The 12093-nt window shown below is 33.5% G+C and overlaps 1 protein-coding gene across 1 annotated transcript in view; it reads left to right on the top strand.

Moving 5' to 3' along the window:
- The window catches only part of ADAM9 (ADAM metallopeptidase domain 9), a 95287-nt gene that overhangs the window by 56266 nt on the left and 26928 nt on the right, over nt 1-12093 (top strand). Inside the window, exon 15 of the mRNA XM_051975555.1 lies at nt 643-748. Coding sequence (XP_051831515.1) covers nt 643-748 — 106 coding nt within the window. The remainder of the gene's footprint in view (nt 1-642; nt 749-12093) is intronic.

Here is a 12093-nt window from a genome sequence, read left to right on the forward strand (position 1 = left end):
AAAATGAGTTGGAGAATAAAATGGCACATTACTCCAGTACCTTTACCAGGAAAACCCCAAATGGGGTCATGAAGATTTGTATGTGACTGAAAAACAATTGAGTAACAATATTTAACAGAGTTGACAGTATGATAAGAATAAACTTATACACGAATATGATACAAAGCTACAATGGAATATGGATAAAATGCTTTAAATTTTTTTTGGCGGGGGGAAGATCATTGTAAGCTGGAGGGATCAGGAAAGTTTTCATGGAGAAGAAAAAGAACTTTCAGTTGGCTATGAAGAAAAGGAAGGATTTCAAAAGGAAGGAATATAGTGATGCCATCACTAGATGTAAAATTCTATTTTGTTTTTTAGTCCATAAGCATTAAGCTACTGTTATGCATCAGGTATTCTGCTAAGCACTAAGAATGTAAATGCAAAAGTCAGACTATTTCTCCCCTCAAGAAACATTTATTTTTCTAGAAGGCATTATATTTTGGGAGTATTAATTCAATTTATGAGGTATTGAGTTTGAATTTTGATAATAAGGTATAAGACACATTTGATAGGCAGTTAGAAAATGAGGAACTGAGGCACTAGAGAAATTCCAGGGAAAACTTATTTCTTGGTTAACACTACTTGTTTCTTGCATTTCAGAAGCAAAAGCTGCTTCAGAGGATTGCTTTATTGAAGTAAACTCTAAAGGTGATAGATTTGGCAACTGTGGTTACCATGGCAATGGATATAGAAAATGTTCTGCTGGGTAAGTAGAGGCTAAGAAGTGATAGAATGTGGAAAACCTTAAAGGTCAATGTCATATGCTAGAATAACCTCATTAAAAATGCACTTAAAAATTCCATTCCTCTGTCTTCTATCTGGTTTAACTTTCTATATTTGTATTTACAAATGGTGATATCAGTTCTAAAAGAATTTTAAAATATAATTGTGTCCTTCCTTGCACATAGTAGAACTCAATAATAATTTTGTTGAAATGATTGAAGTAACAATAAGCATCATGCTCACAGAGTATATAGCACTCAGAGAATAGAGAATCATAGAACCTCAGATGAAAGTGACTTCATAGACCAACTAATCCCGCCTATATGTGAAGAGGAATTTCTTTCAATAACAAATTAATTTGTAGTCACTCAGCCTCAATCTAAATGACTTCCACTGAGGGGCACTCACTAATATTCTGAGGCAACACATTCCACTTCTAGATAACTATAATTATTAGATCTTCCATCTCTAAATCTATGGCTTTGCAATTTCCACTTACTTTGCTCCTGGTTTTTGAGGCGGGGGAGGCGGGATAATGGGAAAGTTTATAGAATAAATCCAATTGTTCTTCTACTTGACAATTATTTGAAGACAGAGATTGTTTCCCAAGTAAGTCTTTTCTTTCCCCATCACCATTGACCTCAATAGACTTTTCTAAAACATGATATTCAATGGGGCAGGTAGGTAGTACAGTAGATAGAGCACCAGCCCTGAAGTCAGGACAACCTGAGTTCACATCTGGTCTCAGACACTTAACACTTCCTGGCCATGTGACCTTGGGCAAGTCACTTAACTCCAATTGCCTCAGGAAACAAACAAACATGATATTGAAAACTAAATTCAATTTCATAGCACTTCTTTTTTGGAAAATGAAATGAGTAAAGATTTAATTAGAAATCCTTATATTCTCCCTTTGTAGTAGAGAAGAAGCAGTGTGATATAGGAGAAAGAATCCTTCTCTGGAACTTGAGGAACTCAGTTCAAAGCACAGCAAACTGCATATGCAATTGTGGACAAGTCACTTAAATTTTCTAGGCTTTATTTTCCTCACATGTAAAACAAAGGGGTTGGATTAGATAATTTCTGAAGTACCTATCTTCCAATTCTAATTATGGTTTTGTGATATCATTTTGTATAAAGAAATTATCTCTGATTTGAAATCCCTGTATTTTATGCAGATCAAATTAGTGATTCTACTTCAGGTCTGTGAGTCAGTATTACATCAAATCTTTATCCAAACTGTCATTTACCCTACCTTTGTCCTGACTTACATTTGTGCCTCTTTCTTTCATAGTCATCTTTACTCAGCTGTCATTGTAATTGCCATTGAGCATATTTTAAAAAATTATTAATGAACATTTTAAAATCTCTTCCTACTCCTTCTTTCCCTTCACCCTCCTATAAATAAAACAGAAAGAAAGCCCTTGTAACAAATAAATATTATCAAATAAAGCAAATTCCATCATTGACTATGATGAAAAATATTTGTCTATACATTCTGAATCTATCACCTCTATCTAATGAACTTCATCTTATGATCTCCAGAATCATTTGTGTCGATCAGCACATTAATCAAGTACTGATGCCTTTCAAAATTATTTATCTTTATCATCTTATTAGAGTATAAATTGTTCTCTTGGTTCATCGCACCTCATATATAGGTCTTTTCATTTTCCTCTGAAATTATCTATTTCATCCTTCCTTATGGCACAATAGTATTCCATTGCATTCATAGACCATACTTTGTTCTTTTCCCAGTAAATGGGCACCCTCCCTCCCTCCTTAGTTTCTTGTTTTTAGATACTGTAGAAACAGATGCTATAAACATCCTTTTCCTTTTTTCTTTTGATATTTTTGAGGTATATTTCTAATAGTCACTTCACTGAATTTTTAAAAAGCATATATATTTTGGTGTCTTTTCAGGTTAGTTCCAAGTTCTTTCCAGAGTGGCTATACCAACTCACAGTTTAACCAACAGTGCAATAATGTGCCTGTTTTCCCACAGTCTTCATCATTTGTCAATTTTCTTTTTCCTCAATCTGCATATGATGATGATATCAAAGAGGGCTTTGGTAAAAGAATTGGTACCCTAGAAAGGAGAAATATTGGGAAGGCCCTGGGTTCTTAAAGTCAATTCCAATGGAATCTAAGTTTTCTTTTCAAGTTAGAAAGTCCTCAAGTATAGCTAATGATGGATTATATCTTATATGATCAGCCTGGCCAGGTAGAGATATGTCATCAAATTGCATGGTGATGCAGTTTTCATCACCACCACTTTCAACAACTTTGTAATAAGAGTGTAATAAGAGTTTTTGTGAAATTATCGATCAGTCTGTCCAGAATTTGACATTTTTGTAAAGAATTGATTGTACTTAGATTCTATTGAGGTTAGGGGTAAGCAATTCAATGACCCCAGGTATCGCTATCATAGTTCTTCATAGGCTGAGAGTTAATTCTCAAAATTGCCTATATATTGATAATTCAATATTCAATATTTCTTCTTTAGCTCCAGAGAACTCAAACAACTAGAGCTCAGAAGACTGGATTTCATTTGTAATACTTACCTTTGTAAAGTGCATGGGACAATTTGACACATAATAGTGCAATAAATCCCCAGCACTTAATGTTGGCCTCTCACATAGGCTTATACTTTCTTACACATTTGTGTTTCTGAACATAGACCAGCAGAGTTCACAATTCCTTTGGCCACTTATTCCTTTCATTTTCTGTGGTACAAGGACAACTTTATTTATTTATTTTTTATAATAACTTTTTATTGACAGAACCCATCCCAGGGTAATTTTTTGCAACATTATCCCTTGCACTCACTTCTGTTCTGATTTTTCCCCTCTCTCCCTCCACCCCCTCCCCTAGATGGCAAACAGTCCTATATATGTTAAATATGTCGCAGTATATCCTAGATACAATACATGTGTGCAGAACCGAACAGTTCTCTTGTTGCACAAGAAGAATTGGATTCGGAAAGTAGAAATAACCCAGAAAGAAAATTAAAAATGCAAATAGTTTACATTCATTTCCCAGAACCCATTGGTTCTTTCTTTGGGTGTAGCTGTTTCTGTCCATCAGTGATCAGTTGAAACTGAGTTAGGTCTCTTTGTCAAAGAAATCCACTTCTATCAGAATATATCTTCATACAGTATCGTTGTTGAAGTATATAATGATCTCCTGGTTCTGCTCATTTCACTCAGCATCAATTCATGTAAGTCTCTCCAAGCCTCTCTGTATTCATCCTGCTGGTCATTTCTTACAGAACAATAATATTCCATAACATTCATATACCACAATTTATTCAGCCATTCTCCAATTGATGGGCATCCATTCATTTTCCAGTTTCTAGCCACTACAAACAGGGCTGTCACAAATATTTTGACACATACAGGTCCCTTTCCCTTCTTTAGTATCTCTTTGGGGTATAAGCCCAGTAGTAGCACTGCTGGATCAGAGGTATGCACAGTTTGATAACTTTTTGGGCATAATTCCAGATTGCTCTCCAGAATGGTTGGATTCGTTCACAACTCCACCAACAATGCATCAGTGAAGGACAACTTTAGAGATAGTAGAAGATATAGACTAAATCTGTCTGGGGCTGGAAGGGATATTAATAGCCATCTAATCCACTACCTTCATTTTATAGTTGATGAAGCTGAAGGCCAAAAAATTATTTGTCTGATAGCAAGAATATAACAAGAAACAAATAATCAAGCTGTCTTTCTCTCATGTATGTTCTGCAGTACGGTCTATAATTTATGAAATAACAGCTTAGAACTAGCAAGAAAGGAATAATGCCAAAAAAATTTGAGAAATACTGTGGCAGGGGAGAATAGTAATCTGTCTAATGAACTCTATGACATCTATTCTGGAAAATGTTTTCTGGGTTGGTAATTTCACTCAATTATCCCCTCAAAAATTGCTGACATATCCTAACTTCTGTAACTTCCATTTGTAATTGGCAATGATTTGGGTGTAGCTAAACTCATGAAATTATACAAATCATCTGTGTTTTTGCTGATTTATCTCCGAAAAAAATTTTTTCCCCATTTTTAGATTGTCTTGAGATTTCCATGTGCAAACCTAGAGTTCTATAGTCCCACAAGTTTAGAGGAGACCAAATAGCTTGTTAGGTGTATGTTGTAGGTAGGATTCACGAGGATTTTGCCTTTCTCTCTAAAATTACTTAGAAGCCTTCGTTCTGATCTGACTCCACTGACTTGGTTCTTTTTCCCAGATTACCCTGAGAAATGATTAGAGAATCAATACCTACATCTCTGTGTTGGCAGCATTCAGCAATAACCCAAGAAAAATGTGAAAGCATTAAATTTTGTATGAATATAACAGATTGTGGAAATAAGAAAATATAATTAATGCTGACCCACAAAATTATAAAGCAGAACAGAGATTTAATAGAGTTAGTGATAAAATGCAGAATTGCATGACAGGTAATCCCTGGATGTTCTTGAAAAGAGACCATCTTCAAGATTAGAAAGAGGATTTGTATCAATATTATTTCAGCTGGAGAACAGTATTTGGTTAAAAAAAAAAAAAAGAAAGAAACCAGAGTTGTTTGATCAGGGATACAAAAATTGAGGCAATGTAGGGGAAATTTGAGGTCTCTTGCACATCATCTATTATGCATATATTTATGCTACTGCATGTGATAATCAATAAACTCATTAGTTTGATATAGTTCTGCCTCTTAATTTTGACAGCTAACAATCATGGTGACAAAAAAAGGTGATTCCTCCAATGAATGATTGGACTATAATTATCATGTAGAAAACAGCTATTACTAAAGCAGGTTGCAAGAAGCTGGAAGGTACAGTGGATATTGTATTGAGCCTGGACTCAGGAAGACTTAATCTTCCTGAATTCAAATCTGGTTTCTCATACTTGCTAGCTCTGTAACTGGATAAGTTACTTCACCCTGTATTCCTCAGTTTCCTCCTCTGTAAAATGAGGTGGAGAAAGAAATGTTAACTCACTTCAATATCTTTGCCAACAAAACCCCCAAATAGGTTTACGAAGAATTAGATATAACTGAAATGAATGAACAACAATACGGTCCCATACTTTCTATCTAAAAAGTCTCCCAACACTGCACCACCAGTTCTGGAAGAATGAATTCTAAATGAATGAACTAAGTTCTATTTAAGAGATATCTTGGCTAATTGTCATGTAGGATCATGGGATCTGGACAATCAATGCTAATTCCAGGGGCTCCTCTAGAAGAAATGGTTATGGGACAAAAAAGAACCACAACAAAAAAAAACCCAAATCAAAACATTGGTACTTTGAAGTGTTAAGTGTTTTATTTGTGTTGCATTGAATTTATTCACATTGTTTGTTTTATAACTTGATAAATCCAAACTGGCTTCTCCCTGTGACTTGATTAGGCAAAGAACAAAGGATTTAAAGAGTAAGAACTTTTCTACAGAACTTCCAAAGCTTTCAAAAAGATATACTTTCTCTTTGTGTTTCTCTGTCCAAGATGAAGGTACTTTTTTCCTGGTCTATAGAAATTTATAGCATCATAAACTAATTGGACACTAAACTTGTGACTAAAACACAATTTTTTTACTTTAATGTCCAAATTCTGATTTGATTGGTTTTTTTTTTAATAAATGTGAAATATCTTAGTGAATTTTGGGGTGCCACTCTAAAAAAAATTTTTTTTTAAAGGAAACATCTTTTTTTTAAGGAAACATAAGAATAAAACTTTGTGGAAGTTAGGCCTTTTTTACTTAGGCCTTTTTTTTTTTTATCAATCTTTTCCTGGAGAGTGGCAGATTTATGATTTTAGTGTAAGGGAGGGAGGTGATTTTAGTGACAAAAATAATAATAAGAAAAAAAATAACTGAAGCTAACTTGAAATTATCACTGAGGTCCAAAAGTTGGAGAGGGAAATTTACAGTCTGTAGTTTAAATTTAACTAGAACTTAAGAACCATCTTTTATTAACTTTTCTTGACTATGAAAAAAAGAGAAAGGCATAATTAAATCAGGGAGCAACTTGAAAACAAGTAAAATTTTATTATGAGAATGTTTTTATGTTACCATGGTATTTTGCTCTGTGAAAAGTCACTGAAAAGAAATCACAATAAACCATATATTTGTAAACTCTTAAAAACCCCTCTTCCCTCAAAAGTAAAATTATTGCAATTAATTATTGTGTAATAAAAGCTTTTGCAAGACAGGAAAGGAGAAATTCAGTTGAGTGGAATGAAGATTAATTCTACAGATGGTCCTGGGATATGACTGGGAATTAAAAATGAGAGAAATTAAGAAAGTAATAAAGATTTTGGATTAGAATATGATAGAAAACAAGAAAGGTATATTGGAAAGACTGTAATCAAAGTCCACTGGAAGGATATAAAATAAGAAAGAGAAGATTTGAGTTAGTAGGCAAGAGAGGAGAATTGTTAAAGTCAATTTTCATTGACTGTGAATGGAGTATTTGAAATTAAAAGATCTAGAGTTTTAGAAAGGAGTTTAGCAAAATTTAGGAAAATTAATATGTTATGTAGATCCAGATGTGATTGAATTTATTTCAATCTTATTTTAAGTAAGATGCCTTTTTTTGGTGTAATGGAGGGGAATTTTTGGAAAATATACTTAATTATTATTAAGATAATTTTTTAGGAACTACAAAAAATTATATTTTGTTAAAAGTATAATTGGATCAAAGTTACTTTATACCAGTTTTAAATGCAGTCAGTAAAGAGTGTCAAAACTGATGAGTGAAATGATCTTCTATGTGAAAAAATTTGGAGATAAATTCACTTGAATTGATGTTATTTGACCAGCAATAAGTTTTATTTATGTTTTAAATATGTAATGTTATATATGTTATTGTGTTTTTTAAATTTACTGTGAATTTTGGGAAATTATTGTATATGAAATACTATAAAGAGGATAATATAGTTACATCACTTTTGTTGTTCTTCAGGCATTTCAGTTATGTCCAACTCTTTGTGATCCTATGTGGGATTTTCTTGGCAAAGATATTGGGATGGTTTGCCATTTTCTTATCTAACTCATTTGAACTAGAGGAAATTGAGGCAAACAGAATTAAGTGACTTGCCCAAGGTCAGACAGCTTCTGAAGCCATATTCAAAGTCAGGAAGATGCGTCTTCCTGATTTCAGGTCCAGCACACTAACCACTATGCGTTACCTAATTCTCATTTGCATCATTAGAAAATTTAACTCCTCTTGAAATGGATGCTGTGCAGTTATTAATTACTAGAGGCTGTTATCAAAACGCTAAAACCTGTCAACCATTTTGTTGGTCATATTTTGCTTTAAAAGGAAGAATGATAATTATACTGTATATGTATATGATCAAAATTATCTTTTTTGCATTTCATAGCTCTCTATTTCTTATTTGGTCATGAATTCTTCCCTTCACCATAGATCTATCAGGTAAACTTTTCCCTTGCTCTGAACTGGTTTTTTACCACATGAACTAATTACTGGCAGACCAATCTTAATAGATTTTGTCAGCTTTTACTAAATTATTAACTCATCACTAGCAAGGTTTCTCAACATTAAGTAGATAATCTTCACAAGTGAGCTGTCCAGGAGGTAATCACAAATCTGCCCTGGTAACAGGACACATAAGATAATTTTTTCTGACCAACCTTCCAAGGTCCATTACTTGCCCCTTATGAAATCTAGTAGTGTGCTATTATTTACTGGGTGAATCCTTTTGGAAATGTGAACCACCTTTGTTCAGTCATGAATCATAACACCTGCCTAGCCACAAAAGCATAGCTTCTAAGACCTTTGTCTAGATACAGAAGAATAGTGGGTTCTTTTGGTGTCATTTTTTGGAAATGACTGAAGAGGACATGCATAGACATTTGAGAGAAGTATAGAACCTATGTGCTAGACACCTGCAAGAATATATTACTGACACTGCCAGAGGACTTGACACACCTAAAGCTACACCTATAGTATATTTCTTTACCCTATTGTTATTTTGCTTGTTTTATTAGTTTTGTGTGCATTATCTATTCTGTAAGCTGTGTAATTTTTCTGTTCAGAAAGATACCATTTAGGGAATTGTCTTTAAAAAAAATTTGTGAGACTTTAAATAACTCAAAAGGGGAAAATTGAAGCCTAAAACTTTGTATGACTATAATAGAATATGGAAGTAAGGGGAAATAATTTATTCTGACTTGGAAGGTTGCAAAACAATAAGGAAGCAATGGAGTTGCTGATAAATTGCAGGATTGTACAGGATGTTTTTGAAAACAGAATATTTTCAGGATTACAAAAAGGACTTGTATCAATATTATGTCCACTAGGGAAGAATGGTAAAGAGAAGAAGCCAGAGTTGTTTGATCACTGAAGTGATTTAGGAGGATTTTGTGGTCTCATGAAGGGCACTTGCATGTGTGTATTCAAGCTACTGAATGTGACAGTCAATAAACTTCTCATTAATTTGAGAAAAATATCTGCTTCCTGATTTTGCCAGCCAACATATGTCAACAAATCAAATCAAGGACACTGAAAAAGCATGGCTTTTTAGAATATTTCCATAGACTTTTAGTCCAGGTCTGTGATTTTATGAGGGGAAAAGATAATGGTGAGATTCTTTCATCCACTGCTTCATCACTTTCTGCAATTCATTGTTTTTTGGAGTTGCCTTGGCATACTGAAACGTTGAATGACTTACACCCTCAATGTCAGATGTTTTGACCCCAGATCTTAGCAACTCTGAGCCTGACTCTATATCACTCGTGTGAATTACCTAAAGTAGTAGCATCAAGTGTGGAATATTCATTTTGCCATTAGATGGTGCTAGTGCTTTATTCTTGTTCTTCAATAAGTTATTCTTTACTCTGGTCCCTAGACAAACTTTTGTGTACTTAAAAAAAATTTTTTTCTAGCTTAACTGCGGTTTTCCTTTGCTCATTTACTGTTTTGTTAATGTGATTTTCTGCTCTCTTCTTTTTAATCAGATTAGCTAAGGTGTTACTAATTTTATTAGTCTTTTCAAAGAACAGTTTTTGTTCTAATTATCATTTCTAGGAAGTTTTTGTTGTTGTTTCCAATTTATTTCCCCTCAAGTTTTTATTGTCTTTTCTTTTATGCTTATTTTAGATAGCTTTGTTTGATGGCATTTTACTTTTTTAATGCATGTTCAAACCATTAATCCCCTTTACTTTCAATTTTCCTTCTGAGGAATGCTTTATCTGCATCCCAGAGATTTCGATATCTTGTTTTACTGTGATCATTTTCTTTTACATAGTAACTATTTGTTTCAATTATTTGTTTCTTAAGTTATTTAATATTTACAATTTAATTGGTAAGTCTCTTTTTGGATCTGTGTCTCTGTGATCCCTGAATCAGTTTTTATTCTTTATTGTATTATAGTCTGTACTATTTCTATCCTTTTGCTTTTGTTTGCAATATCTCTGTGACATGGTACAATGATAGTTTTTAGTTTTAAAAAATAAGAATTTTTTGTTGTTATTCCATTTAGAAAATGTAGAACTCTTTTAGCTAGCCAATTATTTCAGTTCCATATTTTTTCTTGTTGTTGATAGATGTTAAAGTTTTGTTTCACAATTGTGTTGCTGTCTATGTCTTATTGAAGTTCAGATGTTTCCTTTGTGAATTTGAATAGTAAAACATTTAGAATGTCTAAAGTTTATTACTAATATTAATAGATTGTCTGTGGTTCCTTTTAGTATAATACAATTTCCTTGTTGTTTTTTTTTAATGTTTTTGCTTTGATAGTATGATGGCAACTCCTTTTTTATATTCACCTGATACATAGAGAATTGTTTTTTTCCATCCCCTTCGTTTTATTTTGTGTATGTCTTTGTTTTTAAAATGTGTTTCTTGTAAACTTTGTTTTCTTATCCAATTTATCATTCTTTTTTCATTTTATTAGATTGTCTGATCCACTCACATTTAAAGTTATGAGAATTAGGTTTATGTTTCTCTCCATCTTTCTCTAAAAGTGTTTTTTTCCCTTCAAAATTAGGAATTTTTTTTTCTTTTCTGCTAAAAACATAGTATTTTGTTCCTTCAGTTACTTTAATTTTTCTAAAGTGGACCTGTTTCCATTGGCTCTCCTCTCCTCACCCTGCTATCTCTTATCATTTGTTATCCCTTTCCCTTTAGGAGTTTGTTTATTAATTCCTTTTGTTCATGCTATATGGCTATATATTTCTCCTGCTTCCTTTTTTTCTCAGCCAAGTAGATTCTTTATTTCTCTCATCTCCTTCAGCCAGTCCTGTTTCCAAAAAGGATTTCTCTTAACTGTTTTCATTATCCATATTTTTTTTTCCTCTTTACTCTTGATGCTCATTCTCTGATTTCATGATCTGTTGTGATTATCTAGTTTTTCCCTTTTCACTGTTCACCATATTATCAAAGTATCCACTCTAGGTTTTCCCTTCTAGCTGCTTTTTGCCATAGCCTTATAAGATGTACCCTATGAATTCTCCCTTTCCATTGTGCCTCACTGTTAGAACAATCCTTATTCTTGCAAGGTCAGAGAGGACAGTGGCCTATGGGAGAGAGCCCTTTACTCTCCCCTCTTATTGGCCTTTTTTCCTACCCTTGCTGGGAAATCTCTTCCCTTTGTCTATATTCTCCCACTACTCCAATCTTCTAATTCCTCAAGGGATTCCAGTTAACCCCCTCTCCCCAACTAAACTATTGACGAACCAACCACCATCCCCCCCCCCAAAAAAAAAAACAAAACAAAAAAAAAAAACCAACATCATCCTATGTAAGGTTCTCATCTCCCTTCACTTCTAGGAACATTCATCTCCTACCTACAAAGTAAGGTTTTCCCATCCTCTCTTCATGTATTCCCCTGTACTTTTTTCTCTTTCTGAATCTTGTTCAGATATTTATTGGTTCGGGTTACCTCTGAAGTCACTTCCATTCCAGATTCTGTGATTTTACTGAAAAATCACAGTATTTCTTTACATTTTGTAGATTTGCAGACTTTTTTGAGCCAGAAGGAACTTGAGATGGTTAAGCCTTTCTGACTTTTTTAGAAGAAAGAAGCATAGATAAGTTTCTATTCTTGTACCAGTGATATTTTAGACATTTTATGTGTAGAAAATACAGCTGATGTTTTTCTACAATATAATGTCTACAGAAAAGTATGTGTGTCTCTGTATTTGGAGTAATCATCTTAGTTAAGCTGTCATATGTGATACAGAGGAAGGACATTTCCTCATTCTCTGGTATCTAGGAGCTTCAGCTATGCCATCAGGAGAGATGACACTCTCCTTTGTTCCCTTATTGGAATTCCAGGTAGGCAAGAGAAAAAGTAAAATGTCC

Source organism: Antechinus flavipes, chromosome 2, assembly GCF_016432865.1.
Source record: "Antechinus flavipes isolate AdamAnt ecotype Samford, QLD, Australia chromosome 2, AdamAnt_v2, whole genome shotgun sequence".
NCBI classification, from domain to species: domain Eukaryota; kingdom Metazoa; phylum Chordata; class Mammalia; order Dasyuromorphia; family Dasyuridae; genus Antechinus; species Antechinus flavipes.